At 47.0% G+C, this 26,833-nt stretch overlaps 4 protein-coding genes across 7 annotated transcripts; all 4 read left to right on the plus strand.

Annotated features, from left to right (window-relative positions):
- The first annotated feature begins 2,415 nt into the window (after window positions 1-2,415).
- On the plus strand, window positions 2,416-5,315 carry LOC101770273 (pentatricopeptide repeat-containing protein At4g02750). The gene has a single exon (XM_004964127.3). It carries the CDS (start codon window positions 2,537-2,539, stop codon window positions 4,640-4,642), a length of 2,106 nt encoding a protein of 701 aa, XP_004964184.1. The 5' UTR covers window positions 2,416-2,536; the 3' UTR covers window positions 4,643-5,315.
- Window positions 5,316-6,046: 731 nt separating this feature from the next.
- Window positions 6,047-12,306, plus strand: LOC101779980 (WD repeat-containing protein 75). The gene is made up of 16 exons (XM_004963076.3): window positions 6,047-6,234; window positions 6,339-6,539; window positions 6,652-6,819; window positions 7,121-7,511; window positions 7,632-7,750; window positions 8,545-8,622; window positions 8,770-8,910; window positions 9,032-9,076; window positions 9,399-9,565; window positions 9,653-9,731; window positions 9,805-9,887; window positions 10,059-10,188; window positions 10,277-10,409; window positions 10,868-11,016; window positions 11,279-11,474; window positions 11,725-12,306. The coding sequence occupies exons 1-16, from the start codon at window positions 6,115-6,117 to the stop codon at window positions 11,925-11,927; spliced, it is 2,403 nt and encodes an 800-aa protein (XP_004963133.1). The 5' UTR covers window positions 6,047-6,114; the 3' UTR covers window positions 11,928-12,306.
- Window positions 12,307-12,607: 301 nt separating this feature from the next.
- LOC101780384 lies at window positions 12,608-13,868 on the plus strand. Its single transcript, XM_004963077.2, has one exon. The coding sequence runs from the start codon at window positions 12,888-12,890 to the stop codon at window positions 13,581-13,583; it is 696 nt and encodes a 231-aa protein (XP_004963134.1). The 5' UTR covers window positions 12,608-12,887; the 3' UTR covers window positions 13,584-13,868.
- A 2,537-nt stretch (window positions 13,869-16,405) lies between these two features.
- Window positions 16,406-20,152, plus strand: LOC101780784 (transcription factor PIF4). Of its 4 annotated transcripts, none has more exons than XM_012844280.3 (9): window positions 16,406-16,701; window positions 17,479-17,595; window positions 17,683-18,322; window positions 18,412-18,513; window positions 18,630-18,695; window positions 18,798-18,863; window positions 18,956-19,177; window positions 19,271-19,392; window positions 19,766-20,152. In XM_012844280.3, the coding sequence occupies exons 2-8, from the start codon at window positions 17,537-17,539 to the stop codon at window positions 19,331-19,333; spliced, it is 1,218 nt and encodes a 405-aa protein (XP_012699734.1). In that variant the 5' UTR covers window positions 16,406-16,701; window positions 17,479-17,536; the 3' UTR covers window positions 19,334-19,392; window positions 19,766-20,152. The 4 variants fall into 4 exon arrangements, with proteins under 4 accessions (XP_012699734.1, XP_022680515.1, XP_004963135.1 ...); XM_022824780.1 differs by having other exon boundaries at window positions 16,409-16,701; window positions 17,364-17,595; window positions 19,259-19,392; XM_004963078.4 differs by having other exon boundaries at window positions 16,409-16,701; window positions 19,259-19,392.
- The last annotated feature ends 6,681 nt before the right edge of the window (window positions 20,153-26,833 follow it).

Raw genomic sequence — 26,833 nt, forward strand, 5'->3', positions numbered from 1 at the left:
TTGCCTGCTCGTAAGAGTCAGCCCGAATTGTTGTAGAGTTCGAGTTGTACTCGAGCCCGTTGCTTGTCAGATTAAAAATTTTGCTGAATTTCTCGACGAAATACTCTGTACCTTGCCAACAAAGGATGATGTCAAGTTGCTTCTTCTCCGAAGCCTTCGCGATGTAGCGGTGAAAGCTTCCAGCGCCATCGGCGACGCAGACCCAGGAGCCGAAGATGAACATCGTGCCAGCTTCGAGCACGATCGTTGGCTTGACGATGACTTGAGCCATCGAACTCGCGTGGAGAATTTTGGCGACTACTCCTACCTGGCGCGCCAGCTGTCGGTGTTTTAACTCGACAATCTCCAAGAGAGTACCTGAGGTAAAGTTTTGGTTGATGGGTGTCGCCGAAATCAGGAGCTCGATGGTGTACATAGGCACGCGATTTAGACAGATTCGGGCTGCTAGATCGCGTAATACCTTACGTCCTGTGTGTTGTTTGCTTGTATTGGATTGAACCTGTCTGGAGGGGGTCCCTGCTCGCCCTTATATATCGGGGGAGCAGGGTTACAGGGTGTTTGTTTTACAAGAGTATTAGTCGAATACGACTACATAGTTCTATTCCAACTCGGAAGAGTAGTTTCTTTGTCTATGACTAGTCTCCTGGAGTCCATGTAGACCATGCCACCCTGTATCGTAGTCTCCATGTCCTGGTATGTTTCGGTGTACTTTCCCTCGTATGGATCCGTACAAACCTTCTGGTGGGTCCATAGATGTATGCCCGACAGCCACCCGTTCGTCCACCGTACCCCAGCCTCTGTACTGCACCACAGGCACATGCACCCTCCCAGGTACGAGCGGCCAGGCCATCCTAGGGCCCACCGTCACCACCATCATTTTGGCATGTCCCTGCCGGCCCGTGCACTGTTTCGCAGTACGTGACCCCAATAGGTACGTGAACATTATTTTATCGTACACCATTGACGAAATATTGTCCAATTAACCTTACTAACTAATCATTTCTTAATACAACCCCGCATATGTACGGAGCTTGCAGTGGAGCGGGGCCCTCTTCTGCTGCACCAGGCATAGAGCTCAACCAATACGGTGCGTGATGAATACACATTTTCTATTCCATTTTAAATACACAACGAAACTAACAATACCATTTCCTTAGTTGCATAACAGGGTTCGTAGACCGCGGAGGGGCTTCGGAGGACTCCGTCGAGGAGGAGGGATAGAAGTCCAGCGTCCATGCATGGGTGGATGAAATTTTCAGACCCAAGCCTGACGTGATCGGTGCTTCGCAGTTGCGTGACGCCCCGGAGGCTCCTACACAGGACGCAACCTAGGACTTCACAACACCACCTGCAGCCGCAGCAGGACGTCCGCCTTGCGACGTTGCCCCACGGGAGCCCTTGATGTACGACCAGTACCGAACCATAGCTGCGCAGCGGGCAACGAGGCGTGATCGTGGTCGCGGTGAGCCTCGTTTCAAACGCGAGCGCATTTAGTGCGTAGAATCTTCTTTATTTTTTTAGGCCGGTGCAGGCTATTATATGTACGATTGTATAGCATACGATCTGTGGTTATCCGCAGACTACTTTATGTAGGCTAGGAGTTAAATCATTTTCAATTATTTCGTTCAATCACTCTACCTCTTTCAAATTACGAAGTTACATATTTTACTTTAAAAATATCATAAAAATAAAGGAAAAATATTTAAAACAGACATATACCCTTAAATTACAAAGTTAAATATTGCAATGGAACTACATAATTTTTTTCATAAATATCATAAAAATGAAGAAAAAATAATTAAAACGGAAGCTATAACCTTTTCAACTGGCTATAACATCCCCAACCCGGTTATAGCGCATGCTCGGCACTTACTACCGAGTGAAACGGTGTTAGGGCACCTATCGCCGTATGAAACAGCGGTAAGGCACTTACCGCCGTCTCAACTGGCGAACCAAGCCAGGACGGTGCAGCCGGCATGCTTCCGCCGTTTCAACCGGCGAAAGCCCCCTACCGTCGTTTGGTTTGGTCCGACGGCATAGGTTTATTTTTGCAAATTTTTGGTTCGATTATTTATTTCTACAAATTCATAAAAAAATATAAAAGTAAAAAGAATTCTGCCTCTAGCGAGCCTGGCCGGCGGAGCCTGGATGGGTGGTGCGAGCCGGGCACACTGGTCCGAAATCCAATCAGGCCCCAATCTGAAGCCCAAAGAAGCTGCCCGCCCGCATAAGCCCCAAACACACACGGGCCAAAAATGCAAACTTCCCAACCCTTTCTACACGCACGGGGGGGCCTCCTAGGTGGTCTGCAATTTTAAAGTGGGCCGAAATGATCGAGACGACGAGATCCACTTTCCTCGGATGAGCGCTACCAGCCTGCCACCCACATGACATCATGGTGGCATGGGCGCGTGCCGTTGCCGAACCGAACCAAGTGAAGTGCCTGCCTGTGTGGGGGTCGCGCGCGCGCGCGCTCGCTCTGTCCTCCCCTGCTCGCCGCCGCCGACTGACGCGAACGAGCGCTCCCTTCCGTCTCATGGCCGCCGCGGGCGCCGCCAAGGTCACCGCTGCAGCGGCGGCCACGGCGGTGTTCAGGAGCAACCAGGAGCTCACCCGCCTCGCGCGGTCGGGGCAGCTGGCGGCGGCGCGCCGCCTGTTCGACTCCATGCCCCGCCGCAACACCGTCACCTACAACGCCATGCTCTCCGCGCTGGCCCACAACGGGCGGATCGACGAGGCCCGAGCGCTCTTCGACGGGATGCCCCGCAGGAACGCCGTCTCCTGGAACGCGATGATCGCGGCTTTCTCGGACCACGGTCGCGTCGCGGACGCCCGGAGCCTGTTCGACGAGATGCCTAACCGGGATGACTTCTCCTGGACGCTCATGGTCTCCTGCTACGCGCGCGCGGGGGAGCTCGAGATCGCCCGGGACGTGCTCGACCGCATGCCTGGCGACAAGTGCGCGGCGTGCTACAACGCCATGATCTCTGGGTACGCCAAGAACGGCAGGTTCGACGATGCGGTCAAGCTGCTGAAGGAAATGCCGACCCCGGACCTGGTTTCTTGGAACTCCGCGCTGGCGGGTCTCACTCAGAGTGGACAAATGGTTCGGGCAGGGCAATTCTTTGACGAAATGGTGGAGAAGGACTTGGTGTCCTGGAACTTGATGCTGGAGGGATTTGTGCGAGCTGGGGATTTGGATGGGGCCTCTACCTTCTTTGCAAGGATTGAATCACCTAATGTAGTTTCCTGGGTGACCTTGCTCAATGGGTATTGCCGGGCAGGGAAGATCGATGATGCAAGAGAACTGTTCGACAAAATGCCTGAGCGAAACATTGTGGCTTGGAACGTGATGCTTGAAGGGTATGTGCGGCTCTCTCGCATGGAGGAGGCCTGTAATCTGTTTGAGGAGATGCCAGATAAGAACTCGATCTCATGGACAAGTATAGTAAGTGGATTAGTACGTGCTGGGAAACTCCAAGAAGCAAAGGATCTTCTCGACAAGATGCCTTTCAACTGTGTCGCAGCAAAGACTGCACTGATGCATGGATATTTACAAAGGAAGATGGTTGGTGAGGCTCGTCAGATTTTTGATGGAATTGAGGTGCGCGACACAGTGTGCTGGAATACGATGTTATCTGGTTATGTCCAGTGTGGAATGCTTGAAGAGGCCATGTTGTTGTTCCAGCGAATGCCCAGTACAGATACAGTTTCTTGGAACACCATGATTGCTGGCTATGCTCAGGGTGGTCAAATGCGCAAGGCAGTTGGTATCTTCAAGAAAATGAATAGGAGAAATACAGTATCTTGGAATTCAGTTATATCTGGATTTGTTCAGAATGGCCTCTTTGTTGATGCACTCCACCATTTCATGCTCATGAGAAGGGACACAAAGAGGGCTGACTGGTCTACTTATGCAAGCTGTCTCAGCGCGTGTGCAAACCTGGCTGCTTTGCAAGTTGGGAGGCAATTCCACAGTCTTCTTGTTAGGAGTGGGCATATCAATGATTCATTTGCTGGAAACGCCTTGATTTCCACATATGCCAAGTGTGGAAGGATATTGGAAGCAAAACAAATCTTTGATGAGATGATAGTCAAGGACATTGTTTCATGGAATTCGTTAATTGATGGCTATGCTTTGAACGGTCATGGGACCGAGGCAATCTCAGTATTCCTAGAGATGAAAGCTAATAATATCAGACCTGATGAGGTCACACTTGTTGGTATCTTGTCGGCTTGCAGTCGTGCTGGATTTATTGATGAAGGATTGAAGTATTTCAACTCAATGGAAAAGGAGTACTCACTAAAGCCTGTGGCTGAGCACTATGCTTGCATGGCGGACATGCTTGGAAGAGCTGGGAGACTGAACGAGGCATTTGAACTTGTGCAAGGAATGCAGATCCAACCAAATGCAGGCGTGTGGGGTGCACTGCTTGGAGCATGCCGGCTGCACAAAAACGATGAGCTAGCACGATTGGCTGCTGAAAAGTTGTTCGAACTGGAACCTCGCAAGACATCAAATTATGTGCTGCTGTCTAACATCAGTGCTGAGGCAGGCAAGTGGGATGAAGCTGAAAAGACCAGGGCTTCGATTAAAGAAAAGGGAGTGCATAAGCCACCTGGTTTAGCTGGATCGTCATAGACCTTCTCATTAAATGATTTAGCGCTAGCGATGTCAGGGCAGTCCCAATGGAAGAAACCGACGCGGTTTCCATAGCACAAGAAATCATCTATAAAAACTATCTTCCACAGTGGAGGTGTCTTTGAGTAATAATTATTTTCTCTTTCTCTCTCCCAACTCTATCTTCTTCCTCCAATGGGAGTGTGGCACGAGCCCCCTAGAAACGGATGGTTTCTCCCCAATGGCGATTTCATGGTTTCTTGGTGCATTGGGTGAAGAGAAGACCTGATTTCTTCATGAGGAAACCATTTATAGGATTTTTGCTCTCTTTCTTCATTAATTACGTTGCCATGTCAGCATTTTGCCTATGTGGCAAGTTATTTAATGAGGATAGAAATCATCATCAATATACCATTGGGACTGCCCTCAGTGACTAGTGTAGGTTTTCACTCATCCAACTTGAGCATACGGAGAGGAAATTTTGTTGTCTGAACCAGACTTGCGTTTTTACACCCTGGTTGCTGGTTGGACGTCCGATGCCTTTGAGGACATCATATAGCGCAGGTGAAGAATGAGGAGGACAGCAGTGTTTTTCTGTTTCGCAGAACTTCATAAAACCAAGCCGGTGTAGTTCTTAGGTATTTGTCTTATAAGTACTTCTCTACTGAACTCCAGATGCAGCTGACGTGAATGAGAATGTTCTCTTTTCCGGTGCCCGCCGGATCAGCTTCTGCTTGCACTGCCTTACAGTCACAGCATCCCTTCCAACAGGCTGCTGATTTGATCGTTCTTGTTAGGCCAGGACAACCTCATGTTTCTTGTTCTGAGCCCAGGTCCGAAGACTATCCCAATCCTGAAACCTGGAAAGCACCTGATCATACATTGTCAACCTTCTCGTATCTCCCGAAACACCGGATCGCTCCTCGGAAATGGAAAGTATGAACAAACGGAGGGTTAAGCAACTTGAGTCAACGTTTACTACTTCACATTCAGTCTAGTATACTGCTGCTCCTTGCCGTGAGCATTTCACATTGGCATGCTTATGCTCATTATCCTGATGCTTTGCTTCTGTACACGACTACACGCCCGTATGGCCTTGCCATGAATTGTTTGGGTTTTTCTTCTGAGTCCTGAGCTGTGTCATGAATTTAGTTTTTTTTCTGAGAGGAATTTCATGGACTATGTTTATTTATAGGATTTTTACTGCCTGCCTCTGTGTGTGTTTGTTTTGAGAGGATGATATACGTGCTATACTAATCCGGTCCGGCCCGGCCCATCATCAACGGAGACAGAGCTCGGCCCAATTCATCATCATCTTAAAGCCCAAATTCAAAGCGGGTCTAGACCCGGTTGCGCGGCCGTCGTCGATCCGCCAACCCGCTCGAACCGCTGAACAAAGCCCAAAACCCTTCGTCCAGCCAGCAGCGCCGCTGTCTCCTCATTCCCACTCCGAAGCCCCAAAACCCTAGAACCCCCTCGCCGCCGCCGCCGCCATGATCACCGGCGGCCAGAGCTACGTCTCCGCGCCGCCGGCCTTCTCGGCCGACGGCCGCCTCCTCCTCGTCTGCTCCGGCCGCGCCGTCTCCGTCTTCAGCACCGCCACCGCCATGCTGGTAAGCGCCGTCCCGCGCGCCCGCCGCCTGCCTCCGCTTAACGAATTGGTAGTGTGGGGTTGTGGCCGGTGCCTCACCGCGGCCGTGTGGTTTTCGTTTCGCAGGTGTCGGAGCTGGAGGGGCACGAAGGGGACGTCACCGCCGTGGTGGTGGTGCCGCCGCCCGCCGCTGCGACGGCGACCCCGGCGGTCAAGCTCGCGAGCTACTGCTGGACCGCGGGGCTCGACGGGGTGCTCATCTACTGGGACTTCGTGGCGGCGGAGGCAGTGCGGAAGGTCCAGGTCGGGCTCCCCGTCCACTCCATGGTAAGCTCAAGCTGCTGCTTCCTCAATTTCGTTGCTCTGGTTATTAGTGATGAGTGAATTCGAGATTAAATATGCCAACGCGCATGCTTATGTTTTGATTCTGTGATTGCAGGTGGTTCCTAACATTTGTAGGACCTCGAAAGGAGCTGAAGTGTCTACTCCCGTTGCATTCATCTCTGTGGAAGATATGAGTAAGCCGGCTAATGAAGCAAAAGCACTGCGTGGGCAGATGAGAGTTTATGACCTGATGAAGGGGCGTAAAGTGGGTCTCCTGGCTGAGGTGAGGTTTTTCAGCTTTATACCTTCTCTTATCACCGTTAATTTTCTGAACACTTTTCACATGAATAAATCTTAGTATTTAATGTAATGTATATGGACGGTTATGCTAGGAATGACGGTTATGCTAGGAATAGTAATTCACCCGTATGGCTATGAAATTTGCCTGTAATCCTGGTATTTAAATTGGAAACAATAAAAATTTATAATTGGAAAGTATAGAATTTTGTTGAAGATGTGTTGCTGGTAAAATTTTTCAGCGTTTGAAACTTACTTCCCTGCACATTTTACTCTGATTTAAACAGACACGCAAACCAGAAAAGATTGTTGCGAGTAGTTCTGGGGAATTCTTGGGCATTACAAATAAAAGAAAGCTCCATATATGGAACATACCAACAAAAGATTTCAAGCCTGATAAGATAAGGAAGACAAAGCTCCGGCACACCAAAAACTTGACCACTCTGGCTTTCCATCCAAGCGAGAGAACTGTGGCTGCTGGTGATGTAACAGGGCGGATCTTGATTTGGAGAGATTTTGGAAATGCAAAGTTCTCTGAAAGTTCAAAGTCAAAAGTGGATGAAGGAAGGGATGGTGTTAGGGGCGATGATGATGCAGATATGTGCACGACATGGCATTGGCATTCAAGCAGAGTGAGGTTTCTCAAATTTTCCTCTGACGGAGCGTACTTGTTCTCAGGTTTGGCTTATTCATTTACCTTTGTCAACATCAATTTAATTTCAGCCTTTTCCTGGAAGATCTGTAATGATAGTCTGATACTTTGCTCTATAATTCTCTGACAATTTTTCTGTTTTGTAGGTGGTTTGGAGGGAGTTATTGTTGTATGGCAATTAGATACTGGCAAGAGAAGATATAAACCACGTCTGGGGTCTCCTCTTTTGTTCTTTGTAGATTCTCCAGATTCTTCCATTTCCTGTGTAAGTATCCTTCCATTTCCTTCTTGTACCCAATTCTTCATTCAGTTATTCATGTTTCAGCCTTGTGTACAAATTATGTCACTGATCGATTAGAATCAAAATAATAGTTCAAAATTGAGACCATCATACGTCCCAGTCTTAGAGGGGAATACATCAAGAAGTTTGTTATATGGTCATGCATGGATCTCATACTGTTACCATTCCTTGTTTTCTTATGTGCTACAGTATAGAAACATAAAATCAAGTTCCTCCTTCACTATTTTTTTTCCTGAATTTGCTCAAAATAATATTGTAGCTAAACCTATATCATGCTTTGATCACTGGGCAATTTTGTCTATTTGATGGTGGTAATAAGTTCAAATAATCATTTGATAGTCCTTTCCTTTCTTTTCCTTTGTTGCACGGACATGGGCATAATTACTGATTTAAGTCTGTCTGCTGCTTGCTTCGTCATACAAGAAAAACCTAGGTAACAAAGAAAGTTGTTTGTGTTAAGTATCTGATGACAGCATATTGAGCTACTGCTAATTATGCAGTGACATAACATAAAGATATGCTGGTATGCCTTAGACTAAACAACTGGTTAAGTAATTCTATTAGAGCTGACAGAGTGAAGTAAAATATAACTCTGCTTTTGACTCGTAATTGTCCTATCATGTGGAGTATTCATAAGGGTTGGCTGCTATAGGGCTGGTTAAGTCACTCAAAAATGTTGCAAGCTACTTATTTGATCTATTCTGTTTGATTTTTCTTGCCCATTGTGTGAATGATGGCTGATGTTGTTCATATTCCAGGTGTCATGCACAAATAACCAAGTCTATCTCCTAAAAATGCCTAATATGGAGGTCATGCGATCTATCGCTGGAATTAAGGTTTGTAATAACATGAAAGTTCTTTGCTTCAAGAATTTAAGCAATTAAATAGCATTGCTAGTTCTGGTTTCCATATTTCAGATGAATGGTGATTATATTGTATGATCGTGATCTCATGATTATCCTTTTCTATATTCATCTCTGTAGCTGCCAATTGCTTCCACGAGCTTGGGTGGATCTGATCGGTCTGTGTATGGATTTGATTATACAAATAGACTTGTTGCTATACCAACGGAAGATTACTGCATACAGTTCTACGATTTGTTTGAGAACACTGAGATTTCAGAGGTAAGCTAATCAACCTAACAGGGGAACTTCTCGTGTTTACTCAGTCCTCTTTCGGGCAGAAATTGATGGGACGATGGACACTTTATACCAAAACTAATCCCTGTGTTGTTAACCTTTTCAGTTGCAAGTATGTCAGAGGAATTTTCAGCCTGTTGATGATATCACAGTAAGATGACACATGTTTTCATGTGTATATTTCTAGTCACATTGTTTTAGTTTCTTCTGTACTCACTTTACCTTCTCTTTATATTCCGTTTTTTCTTTGTTTCTGTTATCTGTTTATTGTTTGGCAAACACTTTGCAGCACTATATGCTGCTTTATAGTTGTTTTTTCATACTTAGTTTTATTCTAGATATATTTGACATGCTTTCTACATTGATAAAAATAAACTAGTTACCTTTGATGCTTGAATAATTTGCTGTTCTTGATTGGTATTCAGATTTTAACCTTAGCTTTTGACATGTTCCATTTTTTTTCTTTGCTACAGATGTACATTTCCTTAGTTTCATTGTCAATTGATGGCAGTTTGATGTGCACTGTGGATGTCAAGCTTCCTGAAGATGAATTGGGTGGTCTTGTTACACTAAAGTTCTGGAATCACGGGTCTAGTGCGGGAAATTATTTTTTGTCCACTGTCATTTATGAGCCTCACAGGTTGGTCCATGTTATAGGGTTGCTGATAAATACAAACTGAAAGTATGAAACTATCTGTTTTAACTTCTATATTAATTCTTCATGCAGTGATGCTGAGGTATCTGCTGTTGCTTTCCGCCCAGGAAGGAATATGGCTGTGAGCTCTTCTTTTGGTGGTAACTTCAAGGTGTGCATATCTGTTATGTTTGAGGGGATTCTTTGTTTCCTTATTTCATAAGTTTTATTGTTCTGTTATGTAGGTTTGGGTCCAGAGTTTATCTTCACAATCAAGCAATGAAAAAAATTGTGCTGGTTGGAGATGCCAATCGGTTGGCTCGTACAAGTGAGTTGTTCTGTTTTCCTTTGAGCAATACCTGTTAATATGGGCAAAGATTTAGTCATAAGCATATTTGTAAACAACTTTAATGTAACCGCGCAACTAGTCTGCCAGCATTCCTTTTTTTTTATTGGTAAGTGAGGCAGATAATATTCTGAAGCAATTGAAATTTTGCAGGAAGAAACCTATGACATCAGCAGCCTTCTCAGCCGATGGATCTGTTCTTGCAGTTGCAGCTGAGAGTGTCATCACACTGTGGGATCCTGATAATAATGCGCTTGTTGGTGTCATTGCAGAAACATTATCGGTATCTGATTATACCTAGACTTGTATTTTCATGTTATACCTCTGCTTTAACATATCAGCTTGACGTATTGCACTTATTGTATTTGCAGCCAGTTACAAACCTTTCTTTTGTTGGGACATCAGTGTTTTTGATGTCTGTATGTCAGAGTTCAAGACCACAGGTTACTGTATGGAATGTTTCAAATCTTTGCATGCAGTGGTCTTACAGCATTTATGCAGAAGGTACATACTATGTTAGCAGCACAATTTGTGCTATCTAGATTTAGCAAGGCAAAAATTGTAGGCATGTTCTACTTACAATGCATTATGCTTTATCGTATTGGGAAAACACAATTCTTGTTCTGATGCTTGGATATGGATAGCGTTCCCTGGTCATGCCCGTGGATGCACATAAGATGAATCTGACAACCTTGTCACATTAGATGTTGCCCCGTCCTGTCTAATTCAGTTTCAGGATGATCATCATGATGAATCTCAGAATCTGGCCAGCCTCAAAGGCTGCCAAGTTACATTGCTGCAATCACATGTAAATGTTGTTAACAGTGGTGTACTGATCTTTAGGCTGGTCCTCTTTCCTAACATTCTCAAGTGCTGTCTGACGGTTGGGTTGTGAAAACTAATCTGTGGTCAATGAGCAAGTTCCTTTGATCATGTTCTCATATTTGCACGTTTTTTTACAGCTGCATGCTGTTCGCCAGATGGGAACGAATTTGCGGTTCTTGCTCTTCTAAGCTGTCCTGATGGAGGAGCATCAACAGAGCAAGATGGAGCAATTCTACTTTTCAATGCAGAAAACCCAAACCCTGTTGCCTCCTGGTCGGTAAAGAAGGTATGCCCATTTGAGCTATTTTGACCTATCATATCAACTTGTTGGAGTATCGCTCTATTGGGTATACTTTAAGGAACTGAATTTTGCTCTTGTTCTTTTTTTAATATTCTCATGTTTATACTTTTTTTGTTAGATAGTATGCTTAGTTGCTTATTCCTGTAGTTTTCCAATAAAATTTCAGTTGGTTTGTTTTCTTCCGTATGTGTTGTTAGATAGCACACAATGGACTAGGGACCTTTATGACACATAACTTTGTTTCCAGGCAAGGGGTGGCAGCATTTCTTTTGTGAAAGGTGACATCTCTTTGGATGCAAATGCTAATAATTCGAGAGACAGAGACACAGTGTCATTGGTTTATGTAAATGGTTCCCATGAATATGCCATCTTTGATCCCCGAAAGAGTGAGGAGTTGGTTATTAGCAGGAACGCAGACAAGAAGATTCAAGCTGATGAACCTGGTGAGTGTGTTATATGGGTTGTTATATTCTTAACCTCTTCTATACAATCCTTACTTGCTACTGTTAGTTGAATGATATATGTGGTAACAAACATGATTTAAGTATTGCCGCTTGTTATATGCCATGCTTTTCTGAAGTTGTTTCTGGTAAATGTTTTTCTGTATCTTGGGAAACATAGAAAAGTTTTCCATTGCCTTTTAATCTTGAAGCATTATGTACAAACACTGAAACCTCTTGTCTGTTGTTTCAGCACTAATTGGCTACGCTTCTATTTACGGAGAGCTTCGAAAACTGGAGTCAAAGAAAGAGGTTTCAGATGTTCCATTTATCCCCTCAGACAGGCCTTGGGAGACCATATTCAGTGGATCGTCTCATGTTCTTCCGCCTCTCACAAAACTATGTTCCGCTTTCTTGTCATCATTGCTGGAGAAGAGATCAGTTGCAAATGAGTGAGATGCACCCAAAGTTTTGTCGCGTCATACTATATACTTGCCAGCTGCAAAATGGCAATGCGGAAGGAAATCCACTGACTCAATGCTACAAAGGTGATTTGATGAAGACCTGGAAGGCAGAAGCTCCTCGTTCAGAGATGCTGGGTGGCGCCGTTGAGGCTTGCTTGCAGAAAAGCACGTGACAGTGCTGTGAGCAATGGCACCGGATGTTGTAGCGGTAAAGTTACTGGCAATCTAGTGATCGTAGCAGTTTTGTTTCCTTAACAGCTTCACATGTAACTTGAACAGCCAAACTGCCAAATTTTGGTGTGATACGATGATGTCCGGTAACATTGCGCTTGTTGGGACTCGGGTACCGTTACTGCAACTTGGCACTGTTATGCCACGAGATCACGAAGGCAACCTTTGGATTGTGCCGCTGCTGAACAATCTGTAGACTGCAGGGTTTGGTAATTGTTTGCCCTGGCGTTGCCTCCATGATACGCGAAGATTGGAGGGCGCATGTAGGTCCCACTTAAAAATGGCTTATATCACTTGGATCTCTAGCTTCATTCTGAGTAAAATAGCTTGTTCCATTTCCATGTCTTTACTGTGGCAGAGCAGTGGCCACTGGATATAGCAGTTTATTTTTCGGCAATGTGTTCATGTGTCAAAACTGGCCACTTGCACAATAAAGATGCAATTTTTATGGGATTGTAGCTGCACGAACATCGCATGGCCTAACTGAACTTCCAACCAGATCGATCAGCTAGGCACTCTGTTGTAGGTGGTCAACGGCCAACCAGCTTCGTGCAACAAGCAGCAGCAGCTAGGAGGCGAGTAGGAGGCCTCACTCTCGAGCACGCCCTTCTCCTGACAGGTCCCCTACAAACCCCTACCTAAAACCTCGCCGCGGCGTCCTATACATACGGCCTCCGGAGGCTCTCCGGCCAAGAAACCAACCCACACAGAGAGTCCGGCAATGGCCCACCACCACCGTCGCTGCCGCCCCGTCATGACCGTCGCTGCGGCGCTCTGCCTCGTCGTCCTCACGCTCGGCGGGAGGTGCGGGGCCGCGGCGAGGCCGCTGAGGCGCCTGCACGCGGCGGAGGGGAGCACGGAGCCGGCGTTGGCGTCGGAGGCGGCAGAGGCGGTGCTCGACGTGGCGGCAGCGGAGGCGCCGGAGGCCGCCGCCATGTTGGCCGCAGGAGGCGGCGGCGAGGGCCAGGGCGGCCTCGGCGAGGGAAAGTGGCTCCCGCTGCCGATGCCGATGCCGATGTCCATGCCGGCGGCGAGCGCGCTGGCGGGCGGGCTGCGGTTCCCGCCGCTGCCGGTGTCGTTCCCGCTGGCCGGCGCGTCCATGCCGTGGCTCCCCGGCGCGCCGCCCGCGTTCGCGGGGGTGCCGGCGCTCGTGCCCCCCTACGTGGGCGCCACGCGGCAGGAGCAGCTCAGCCTGTGGGCGTCGCTGTTCAACCCGTTCCAGGTCAGGCCGAGGCTGCCGGGCGCCCTCGGCGGCGAGACGACGACCGCGGGCGCCGTCGAGCGCGGCGGCCCGGCCATCGCCGGCGCCGGGAAGGCCGCCGAGGGGGAGACCATGGACGTGCCCGCCGCCGGCGCCGTCCAGGTCCCCGAGCCCAAGTGGGGTGTCTTCCTGGGCAACATCGATCGCCGCAACTAGCCATGTGGCGAGATAAGCCAACTAGCTTAGTATAGATGAAAACTGGAAGGCTTTTTGAAAAATCAAACTATACATTCTTCTTTTTGGAAAATGTTAGTAGCACACTGAACTTTTTGCAAGTTTGAGCAAAATGTTTGTATCAAGGACCAGTCAAGAGTTAAGAGGAAGCTTGTTTGCATATTCATTTCCTCAATGTTTTATAAACTTGGTATGCCTGAATGCAGCTTCAAATGGTTAGGTCGTCTGTGCTTTCCAAGCAATTCAGCAGCAAAAGAATTGACATCATGGATCAGCTGCCCATTTCTGCTTGGATGAGGTATGGACACTGAACCAGTGAACAGGGAGTTACTTTCTCAAAGCGAAGCCATCGAGCCACCCGGCCCTGTTTCTGTCAACCACCCAGGCTCCTTTGCTCACCTTATTCTACCGCACAAAGGTGCCCGGAAGCTTTCAAAAGAATCCTGAAGACTAGCAAAAGCAACCAACACTGATCATCATTCCCTAACTGAATCACATTCTTGGACACAATACTTTTCATCTCTCGAAAAAATCGACGGAAAGGTCTAGCATTCACTTAAGAAGAAGATGCACACCCGAGCTCGAGTCCAAGCTGCTCGAACCCAGAGCGCTCAAGAACAACTAACAGCATCATTTGATTAAAAAAAATCATTTTCCACCAAATGAATGCATGAGGAGGCTGCCTTTGTCACGCATGATTCTGATGTAGAAACTGTTGGCACCTTTATGTCGGTGTACAGGAGTTAAGTTGAGCCAAAATGATGCGAGGATATCAGAAATGGTGGTTAGCCAGGGGGAGGGACGTGAGCCACAAGAAGCCATGCCCCTCCCCCAGGCTGTAGCCCTCAGAGCAAAGGCGACCCTGAGCTGAGCCTCTGCTGCGTTCCCTGCCTCTCATCTGATGGGGCTGAGAATGCTCGGAGGCCAGCACGCAGCTCACTCAAGTTTCTTGGTGCAAGGAGAGGGCCCGGACGGAGAATAAAATATGTGGCCAGGGATCCCAAGGATCTGTTTTGAGGCCACGGCTGTTCTGAATTCCTCATGATGAAAGATGGCAGGAGCATGAGATCCCCTGCCAGCCTTTTTTATTTTTCACTTCTTCCTTTTGGGCTTGCTTTGTTTCTTGGAATAAAATATTCTCTTTTTCTCACTTTTGGAAAGAAACAGATAGCGGAGGAGGTTTCTCTTTTTCCTAATCTGTAATGAAGAGTCGTTCCCCGTTCCAAATTATAAGTCATCCAAGAATCTTGGAGAGTCAAAGCATCTCAAGTTTAACTAAAATTATAGAGAAAATTATAAAGATTTATGACATCAAATAGATATACTATGAAAATATAATTGATGAAGAATCTAATTGTACTTAGTTGACATCATTAATGTTATTATATTATCATATAAATTTGGTCAACCTTGAGATACTTTGACTTTCCAAGATTCTTGGAATGACTTATAATTTGGGATGGAGGGAGTAGTAGTCTTTTTGTGTGTTGTGTCAGAAAGGAAAATTTGAGATTTTTGTCTCATCGATAAATCGGCTATATATATGATATTGGATTTGGATAGTAGGTTTTTGTTAAAGTTTTCGCGACTTGGAATACATCATAGGTGGTACTTTGAGAACATAGAAATAATGGTTCTGATTGGCCATAATTTTTTCTAGGAAATGAAAAAAAATAAAAAAAAACCTGCCAAATTCCAGAAAAACAAGGGGAGTCCCTAAGGGTCCCTACTATGTGCAAGTGTTAACAGACATTGCTTCAGAATCACACCTCATAATTCGAGAATCTGACATACCTGAAAAGTGAAAACTACATACTCCTGTGCATGGCAATTGCCACAGGCCCTGCACTTTGTCTCTGATCATTATTTCAGCAAAAAAAAGAAAGTGAGAAAGATATATAAAGCAAACTAAGGCTGAATGAAACCCCTGCCTGTACGTGTCCATGATCTGAAGTTCTGAACACCATTGACCGAGAGAGGTCACATCCTGCAATGCAAATTGAGTAGAGTACTCCTATTTTCGCAGTGTGGATAGAAAGAATTGTGCGCTCTTGTGGGACCAAGCCGCAATTTGATCGGATCTTTGCTAAGCTTCCTTCTGTTGCGGCACAGTGTACGCATCGATCGCTTTGAGCTAGATCGATCCGGATGCTCACGCGTGTTCTCCGGAGGAGGATGGGCTTCGCCACAGGAGTGGAACCTGTCAAACATGCAACTGACTGACTTGTTCTTCGAGCGTGTGTGCGTGTGTGATGAGTGTGCGTGTGAGTGAGTTGGAGTGAGATGGACGTGACGCTAATCTCTTTTAGAGATTTGGTGCCACACGTACAGTCAGGCCGACAGCGCCGATGATGATGAGACCGAGGGCTACCTGGCAGGATCCTGGCAACCGCGACCCAAGTGTATAGTCAAGTGTATACTGGTGCATGGTACGGTAGAGAGGTTTCAAAGTGAGTTCTTTTACGGCGCCTTATACTCTTTACATAACCGCGGCTCGCGGCTATTCAGAAAATGTCGAGGGCTGAATCTCTGAATTATAACGTCACGATGAGGTTGTGTACAACTTTGCCAAGTGTCAACTCAAGTTTCAATTTTAGACTAACCTATATTTTGCCCCCACGCACAAGATATTTTTTATTTTATTTTTGAAAAAAAAAGAAAAAATAATTTACCCGCGTGTGAAAATTAGCAGAGGCTGACTCTGGTGATGGCAAGTTGGGGTCCCGGTGTAGAATGGCTACGCGATAACCATTCCCGGTCGCTCTCCGGCCTACACTTGTGCTTGTGCTACCCGGGGGCGAATCCAGTTCGTTCGTTCAGTCGCGGGCGCCGCCACTGTTCCTGCACCAACTTTGGCCCTCGTTAAAAAGGCCGGCGCCCCGTGCTTGCCCTTCTTGCCAACAACTTCCCAGCCGGAGCTCGTCTTCTTCCCCACACTTACTCCTCCTCAGCTTCTTCTACTGATCATCAGCTCATCGCGCAGACAGTCAGACACCAGAGAGAGAAAGAGAGGAGCAGAGAGAAGGTGAAGGGAGGCTCTGAAGATTTATTGGTGGCTGCAGCGAAGCCCGCCCAGTTCAGAAGCGGATAAAATAGTCAGGTTCTTGTTTCTTCTGTACTTTCTCTGTCTATCTCTAGTTTTCTTTTCTTTTATTTTTCCCTTGTCTTTTGAGTTCCCTGTACGTTGTTCCATCTGCACGAGTCAAAATGGATATGCCATTCTATCCGCACCGGGGCACGAGTCAGGCCTTGTTTAGTTGGCGAATTTGGGAGGTGCCAAATTACTGTTACAGCACTGTAGCACACTGTAGCGTTTCGTTTGTATTTGTGAATTATTGTCCAAATATTGACTAATTAGGCTCAAAAGATTCGTCTCGCAAAGTACAACAAAACTGTGCAATTACTTTTTAATTTCATCTACATTTAGTACTCCATGCATGTACCGCAAGTTTGATGTGATGGGGAATCTTCTTTTTGCATAGTGTCAAAGTTGGAAGTTGGGAGTAACTAAACATGGCCTCAAAATGGATGAGCCCACACATTTTTACTGTTCGTTGGTTCTGCTTGCTCCTCTCTGTTAGTCTCGTGCTCATCTCTCCTGGTGCCTCGCTCTCCAGGTTCAGAGCTTCAGGTGCTGCAGAGCAATACGCTTGTAGATTATTGTATATACCAGTTCTGCTTCTGCACTCATGCCCTTTGCTTTTTCAAATTCAGTTCCTTTGATCCTTGAAATTCAATTGCTACTATTTGATCAATTGAAAGGGGATGGAAGATCACCCTGTCTGCATGTTCGATCACTCTGCGATGCGTATCAAGTCCGAACCCTGGTTCCTGCAGCTGGAAATATGACGGAGTTCTCTTGCCCTTCTCCTTGCAGCGGTCGAGCGCGCTTCGTGTTCCGTGGGATGCTCACGGCGGCGGCGGTCTGAGGAGCCATGAACCAGTACGGCCCTGATTGGAGCAGCAGCATGGGAGACGCCTTCGCGGAATTGAAGTGCGTTCTGATCGTTCATGGCATGATTTGTATGCTGTTCCGTTCATGGCTGATGGCGATGGTTTTGTGAAATGGTGTGGTTTGCAGCGGCGACGACGACGGGCTCATCGAGCTGATGTGGTGCAACGGCCACGTGGTCATGCAGAGCCAGGCGCCGCGGAAGCCGCCGAGGCCAGAGAAGGCTCCGGCGGCGGCGGTGCAGGACGACGAGGCGGCGGCGTGGTTCCAGTACCCGGTGGCGGCGGAGGACCCGCTCGAGAGGGACCTCTTCACGGAGCTCTTCGGGGAGGCGCAGGCGGCCGACGACGCCGGCAGCGGCAGGGCGTGCAAGGAGGAGGCGGAGTGCGCGGGCGACGCCGCGCCCCAGAGCAGCGGGCTGATGCCGCCGCCGAGGCCGCGGGAGAAGGCGTGCTTCGGAGACCTCGGCGACGTCGAGGACGGCACCGCGGCGACGGCGACGGCGACGGAGGCCGGCGAGTCGTCCATGCTGACGATCGGGTCGAGCTTCTGCGGGAGCAACCACGTGCAGACGCCGCGCGCCCGCGCGCCCTTCGACGGCGCGCCGCCGCCGGGGGGCGCGGGGAAGGCCGGCGGCAAGGCCCGCGACGCGGCCACCGTGACCTCGTCGTCGATGCGGCCGACGTCATGCACCACCAAGGCCGGGCAGCCCAGCGCCAGTGCCAACCGGAGCGGCAAGCGGAAGCAGAGCGATTCCACGGACGCCGAGGTACGCCCGCGCTGCCGATCGCGATCTTGTCGCGGCATCAATCCCTTCTGCACCCGATCAATCGATGACAGACACGGCCGCAAATGCAGGACGCGGAGTTCGAGTCCGCCGACGTGACGTGCGAGCCGGCGCAGAAGCTGACGACGGCCAAGCGGCGGCGCGCCGCCGAGGTCCACAACCTCTCGGAGCGGGTAGGCCTGGCTCCTTCCAAAATTTCCATCACGTTCTTTGTTACAATTCCCGCAGGAACGTGAGAATTTTCGCTCGTGCGGCCGCCATTGCTAACTGTGACCTGAACCCGATGCAGAGAAGAAGGGACAGGATCAACGAGAAGATGAAGGCCCTGCAGGAGCTCATACCTCACTGCAACAAAGTAATCACATATGAACTTGCAATCCTGCTCTTGCATATCCCATCTCCTTGATTATCTGATCTCATACTCTCTTGTATTCTTGCGTCGAATCGAATTCTTCAGACTGATAAAGCGTCGATGCTGGACGAGGCGATCGAGTACCTCAAGTCGCTGCAGCTCCAGCTGCAGGTGAGTGTCCTCTTGGCGCCAAAAAGATGGTTCTTACCCAAGAACGAGACCTCGGTCTGTGACATACTGACACGTGGATTGTTGCGGTGCAGATGATGTGGATGGGCGGCGGGATGGCGGCCGCGGCGGCGGCGCCGGTGATGTTCCCGGCGGGAGTGCACCAGTACATGCAGCGGATGGTGGCCCCTCCCCACGTGGCGTCCATGCCTAGGATGACGTTCATGGCGCCGCCGGCCGTGCAGAGCCCGCCGGTGGCCGACCCCTACGCGCGCTACCTCGCCGTCGACCACCTCCAACCGCCGCCTTCCACCATGGTACCACCACCCATATGCCGCTGAACTCCTCCCTTGATCCATACACGCATGTCTTTGCAGTTTGCTCAGAGATTTCAGCAGCATTACCTGCAGGGGATGGGCTTCTACCAGCAGCAGCAGCAGAGCCCAGCGCTGCCGGCGCCGCCGACACGGTAACCTGCCGCCGGCGACTACACGGGCGTTACCTTCCGATGCCATCCTGCACAAAAAATACGGTACGCAACATTGAACAAAAATCAAATACGGTATCCAAGAGAATGTGATCTTGCTAGTGTGAAAATCCGTCGCCGTCGGGAGGGTCCTTTATGCTCGAAAAACAAACAGTTTCCTGCTCATACTCAACCACATGCATTGTATCCGTCCGTGTCAAACTCAAAAGCTCACAGGTCATATATCTCTTGGAGATCCTTGGATAGCTCTATAACAGAGCTCTGAATTTCTTCCTCTTTGAATGCACTTATTCATACTCTAAAAAAATGCAATTATTCATCACTGACTTGACTTTCCCTATCATTTTACTCCTAACAATACAATTATTCATCACTGACTTGACTTTCCCTAACCTTTATACTGGATTTTTTTTTTCAGAAAGTTGTGGCAAGCCTGAGATCCAGGGTATGACAAGCTGATGGGGGTTCTACATGTTTGTGTAGTTAGTTATAGTACTGATGCTGTAAGGTTAAGACTTGACCGATCGATATCTAATTAATCGTAGGGAAATTTGGGATTTGCTCAATCCCTTGACTGATTCATTTTTCCCCCGTTTGGTAGGCAATGTAGTAATTTGATCGGTGATTGAGATTTGCCAAGTCCTTTCTCAGCATATATGCATTGTGTCTTTTCAGACCACCGGAATCTCCAGCAAAATGTTGATATGTACCAGTTCAGCTCATTGTCAACTGAATTGTGTTGTGTTCCACTACTGGCTGACCATGTCATGACTCATGACTACTCTGTGATTATAATGTTTCCCATAATGTTTCCCCGTGTCTTCTCCAGCTCATTGACATAGCATGTCTTTTCCAGTTTCCAAGAAGAGAGGAGCATTGCCAATCATTTCTCTGAGCTCATCATCATCCATCAATGCTTCCAGTATTACCTTTTTTTTTCTTTCTTTTTGGGAAAATACGTTTACCAGTATATTACCAGTACGGGACACCCAACATCTAGCATAGCCTTGTGCTGAGCTGAGCTCATGGATCATCAGATGGATGGGTCACTCCTGTGATCCTGTCTGCTGGTGAGTGACAGTAATGGTGACCACGGTTGAGCCAATGCATGCATCATGCATGTGCTCTACTGTTCTGGCCTGAATCATGGCTCTGTTTCTTATCAGCAGTGTCTAGCTTTCAGATCAATGGAAGTAAACCTGTTCTATCAAACTCACCATTCCTTCAACCCCTGACAAAGATAAACTAGGTGATTTACTCTTTTAAAAGCTCCAATAATCGGTGAAAATTTCAGAACCAGTAGATCAACCTGGCAGATGAAAAATATTTTCTTTCACCAAAGAGCAAACATTAATAATAAATTAAAGAAGTAAAGTGTGCTTGTGTTTTTTTTTTTGGAAAAAAGAAAGTGTGATTGGAATCATTATCACCTACAGTCCCCCCTGCCCCCGCCAAAATAAAGCTCTGAACTTTGCACGCAGCTTTCCAGATTTGGTCTTAATTTTGTCCCTGTTCACATTGATCCGGAGGCTGTGCATCATCTATAGCCGTATTCCATTCTTGCGGCACCAAACCATGTATGGATGGGGCCTTGCCATGATCCCTTTCTCTGAAGATTATTCCCTCTTCCTTTATTTTCCTGCTTCCTTTTGATTGCTGGACTGGTCACACAGTACTTAAACGCCATTGATCGAATGATCGTGAGTTCATGACTGAAGCAGAATAGTTGCCTGAGCCTGACCTGACGAACTGATCACCTTTGTTTTCACCTGAATAACCTGATCAGAAAGCACGATCTGCTGATGACATGGTTGCCTCCTCTCATCCTTCGACAGCATTACCGCGTTGTGAGGACCGGAGGCCATTCAGTCTACCGGTCGGGCAGCATGACAGGGGAATTCGAGCTGTAAGATGGCAATGGCTCCTTCAAGAAAAAAGGAAGCAGCAAGGATTCATGCATCTCCCTAAAGCACCGGCCCCATCGTCTCATCTGCTGAAGAGTATTGACGGCTTGTTGGTCTTGATCAGTGGACTTTATTTGTTTGTGTGATCGAGAGAGTGTAATTGCGATCGCGCGCCATCTTGTTGCGATAAGGACTGGTGGGCCGGATGGGGATTTGGCAGCAACAGCGACGGAGGCATCTATCTATGGCTGCCTGGTTTGCTCTGGACCAGCGCCATATCCATATGCATGCCATTATGCGAAGCATCAGGATTTCAACGAGATGCACCATGGATCAAGGACCTAATATAAATTGGCCTTCCAGGTTCACTGTACCAACGGATTCGCAGATCGAAACGGCGCGGTTGGTCTGCTTGGATGCCCATCTCCTGTTTCTTTCTCTCTCTTTGTTTTTCTCCCTACTAGAAAATTCTCCCCCTTTTTCCCTTTCTCGCCCTGCAAGCTACATGTCACATCAGGTTTTAAAAAAAAAGTGTTACCTATATGCTAGGATCAAGTTCATGTAATCATACATATAGTAACAGTGAATAAAAGTAGTAACAGTGAATAAAAGTACAGTATTATATAAAGTAATATAAATAAAGACTTACAAGTCTATCAAAGATATACAGTTTAATCCTGGAAATGAAGGCTCCAAACTTCACAAGCAATCGACTAGGGGTTGTGTATGCCTAGAACTCAGTATCATCTTCAGAAAACTTCACACACCTTCCTCTTCTGAGCAGCAGTAAATAAGGGTAAGTACACTTATGGTTGATACTCAGTAAGGCCACAAGAAATAACCAGAATAATGATTTAAGTCCATCTTAAAGTTTAATTATCATGTTAGGGTTTAGGCCGCTCTTGATCATGAGCACGGCTAATATATCAGTTTTATACTCTGCAGAGGTTGTACATTTTCACCACAAGTCATGTAAAAGTTTAAGAGAACTATAAACCCAACCATGCTATGCTAGCATGCTGATCAGGCACTCATCACACTACCGAGGTGTGATTGCATAGAGACGCTACAAGGCATTTACAAAGATTCACTAATAAGAAGTAACCCGCTAAGATTTTCGGATCAGTAGCAGAGCATAAACCTCTCTCAAGATTGCGAAACTACCATAGAGCAGATCAGTCTAAGGCCCGGGCTATACCCCATCTACCGCCGCCCCTCTTGCCCTTTCGGTAAGACCGCTTCAAACTAGAGTCTCTAGTCAAGATCAGAGCCATGTAGTTCTTGTGGTTGCACTGTTTTCTTGAGTGGTCGCTCCATGTTCCAATTAATGTATGCATGGTATTCTTGTAAAATAAGCATAGATAGAAGGATGGTTAGTGACACTTGCTTTTCTCCAAAGAAAAGTTACTCTTACTGCTTTTCAGCTCGTGCTCTCTTCAAACTATTAATCTTCAAAACTTTCGAACAGCGATCCTTCTACTCGAAGCAATCATCGGGCACCAACATACAAAGCAAACAAACAAGTACAAATAAAAATAATACACCAATCAAAGAGAAAAGCTTGAAAAGAACGCACTAAAGGATAGGGCTTGATTCTAGGATCACGAAGGCTCCATGGTACCGTTGAAATAGACATCTATCGGAGAAACTTTTTGTAAAGGAAAAGACAAGAGCTATGTGTTGCATTTATTTTTATTTAGAAAACACATGTAAACGATACTTTTAGAAAATACCCTAAGTTAGAGTTAATTCAAATTATATTTGTATCTGAAAAGACGATGTAAAACCTAGTCAACTTTTATTTATAAATATTCATGTACAACTTATGCCATTTAAACATTTAACTTTGGAAAATAAACTATATATAATAACATCTAATTGACAACTTTATATGTCACATTGAACTAAAACAAGTTATAATTAGAAACTCATTCATGTTGATGTTAATCATATTAACACTTGCTTAAAGAAAATCATTGCATAAACCTAATTAGCTTTTAATTAGAAAAAGCTAAGTAAATAAGCATTAATCAAAATTAATACCATATTTATTTTCAAAAATATGAAACATGGTGAAACAACGTTGCTAAACTATAGCTTACGATTAGAAGATTAACACAGTAAGAACCGACTAGAACCAATCTTTGGTTGAGAAGATACACTATCAAAAGATTTGGGTTCATAAAAGAAAAGAAACGTGCTTCGTACATTTTAAATTTAGAAATCAATGTGGATGATATTTCAAAGAAATATCCTATGTTAGAATTAAATCACATTATATTCATATTTTTAAAACACGAAGTAAAGCTTAGTCAAATTTTAGTTACAAATGTTCATGTATAGTTTATACCACTTTAAACATTTAATTTGGAAAAGATACCATATGTGGGAACATCTAAGCGCATAAATTTATGATTCGTGTTGAACTAACCAAATTATAATTCAAAAACATATTTATATTTATATTAGCCAAATTAACATTTAATTATGAAAACTCGAGATATAACCTATGTAGCTTTTATTTTAAAACAAATTAAATACACATTAATCAAGTTGAGTTAATTGATTAAAATCTGAGGTATATCTCTAATTAGCTTTTAATTGAAAGAGTTGTTTACATAAGCATTAACCAAATTTACATTAGTGAAAACGTGGGGTTGAACTCTAATTAGATTTTAATTAGAAAAGCAAGTATATAAGTATTTAATCACATTAATATTTTGAATAAATTACAAAACAGAGAATATGATCAACATTGCTTCTAATGCATGATTTAAGTTGACACGAATCTAACGCAACAAGAATAAGGTTAAACGGAGTTAAAACATGGAATCTATGGATTAAATAAGGTTCTAAGGACCTAAACAGGATTAACTATAGACCTCGGGGGCTAGCAGAGAAGATTCCTGAGACACATGGAATAGTGTTCGCAGAAAGGTTAAAGGATAGGGTTAGATCTGTTAAAGGTGCATGCGTGGGCTCGATTGAAGGGATCTAATCTATTCGGGGGGTTATCTGTAGATCGACCAAGACACAAGAAAGGAACAAAAGATTACAGGAACTCTAGGGACCTAATCGCAAAAGCTCGGAGAGCTTGGCCATGGCAGCCGATGGCTCGGCCGATTCAAATCGCCGACGCTCTAGCGAGGTAGGGACTAAGGTGGCGCATTGCAGAGAGGAGGTCGACAGGAGTCCATCGGTGTCCTCACCTACGGCAGAGATGGTCGGAATTCGGCCGACGGCGGCAACAGACGGTGGCCGGCTTGGGGCTCCACGCGGCAGCGGTGCTCCGACGACGAGGAGATGTCGAGGACCGACGGCGAACCTTCGGCTCGGTGAGGAGATGCTCCTGGCCATGGGGGTTTTATCCAATCGACAACGGACGCAACGAATCGGGGAGCAACTCTGGCAACAATGCTCGGCTTCGGCAGCTCGCTCGATATAGGCGGTGTGGTGCAGAGCCAGGCGAGATGGCAGCGTGAGCAGCAAGGCATGCGGGGCCCGGGCAGTCTTCGTTTTATAGGGCGTAGGGGCAGCGCGGCTGCCTTGGCACGGAAGCCAAGGATGGCTGGTGGTGGCGGCGCACTGCAGCTCACAGGAGCGGCGGATGTTGGCCCAAATGGGCCTCGGCTGGGTCGGATAGCGGGCTGGCGGGTCGGGCCCACGAGTTCGGCCCTATAGGATAGGTAAGTTCTCTCTTTTTTTTCAGAATTAATTTCCCGTGTAAGTAAAAATCCAAAAAATCTAGATAATTCATTTAAGCCAAAAAAATACTCTGAAAATCTCAAAAGTTCCAGAAAAATTCCTAGAGATAGATTGGGACACGATCAATCCAAGTAAAATACTTGGAGCTCGTGAAAAGGATTTTAGAGTCTTCCAAAAATTGGATTTAGCTCTTAGAAAATGAGAATAAATTGTAGGAAATTCTAGAAAATCTTCGGAAGAACCTAATCGTTATCTAAATGCATTTTTAAAACATTTGCACTCAAGAAACACCAAGATGCATCGGTAGGAATGCAACTCACACAGAAGAACACTATTTAATTTAGAAAAACAACCAATTGTTTCTCATATACTATATTTCCTATCAAGAAATAAATGTTGAATTTTTTTTTAAATTATAAGAAAATTATTGTTTAATTATTTTTTAAATCCCTGAAATTTTTGAATTTCAAGGTGTGACACTGCAAGTGCAACTACCCTATCCTATCCCTCTAATAATGATTGGACCCCAACAGCAGCCATGATCAATCACTAGACGACCACTGACTAGAAGCTTTTCCCCACTTTTTTTCCCCCGTTTTCGCCCTGCAAGCTGCAAGTGCAACAAGTGGCTGGCGAGTGGGGCGCTCTCTTGCCTGCTGTTCACTCAGTAGGCAGTAGCCCACCACAGTGCAGCCCACGCGGGCCTGCCAACCGAAATAGCTGGACAGTAACGCTGATGGGCCCCTGGCAGGTGGGCCCTTGGGTGCTAGCGGGCTCACCGGTCACCACACTAGTGGCGCCGGCGCGGAGCCCGCCATGAGTGGCCAGATCCGTCCGCGCCTGTGTCAGCGGGGGAACACCGGAACAGTAGCGCCATTCACAGTCGCCAGCCACGAGCATGAGATGAGGCGTGAGAGAGATCAGGGCCTCATCAAGGTCAAGGCCTCAATTATTTGGCGTAAGATTTACAGTGCTTCGTTCATGCACCCATGTCGAGTTTCTGAAGTCCGGCCGCTGGTGGAGACTTGGATCGCCGCCGCTGACTGTCCGGGAAGCTCGGTCGCAGGCATGGCTGCTCGAGGTTGAAGAAGGGGAGGCAACAACCAACTGTGACTGTTGGAGCCGAAAGAGCTGAGACACGCATGCGAACGTGGGTACTCCTCCGTCCAATCCCCCCTTGGTACAATGGTACTGGGCAGGTAAATGCAGCAGAGCGGCGTAGGACATAGGCCATGGATGGCATGGTACATTGCACACCGTACCGTAACCCACCAAGGCTGTGCACGGTTCAACGGGACGGCGAAAAGTGTAGTCCCATGCCCGCCGTGCACGACATGTCCCGGCCCGTCGACAGGTCGCCGAGCTGCTGATGCTGCTGCTGATGCCTCGGCGAGGGGGAGGTTGTGTGATTGGCCGCCGGTCTCGCACCTCCACTCTCGAGCAATGCCAATGGCAGCATTTCCTCGAAACAAAAATGGCAATGTCAGCAACAAACAACAGAGGGAGGAGGAGGATGAGGAGAGGAGGCCGGCAAGTCGGCAATGGCGCGCACCACGTGGCATGGCGGCATCGAGTTGCTTGGCACTGGCATGACACGACCCGTGTCATGTGGGTGGCTGTCTGGCTGCTCGATCGGCCGACGGCGTCGGAGGACTGTTGCCAGATCGATCGGCGCCGCGGCGCTCGGCGCTCCTGCTCCACAGCGGTGGTTGGTGGCGGCGTGCATGCACACAGCGCACAGCAGCACACATGACGTGCGCGCCTGTCGTCTCCCTCTCTGCCCGTCTGGCCTGACACCATGTGGCCGGCTGTCCTCACGTTGTAGTAGTCTCGCGTTGCTCTCCCACAACTCCCCCCGCGCGTACCGGAGCTGTAAA

The sequence above is a fragment of the Setaria italica genome, chromosome III, assembly GCF_000263155.2.
Source record: "Setaria italica strain Yugu1 chromosome III, Setaria_italica_v2.0, whole genome shotgun sequence".
Lineage (NCBI taxonomy): Eukaryota > Viridiplantae > Streptophyta > Magnoliopsida > Poales > Poaceae > Setaria > Setaria italica.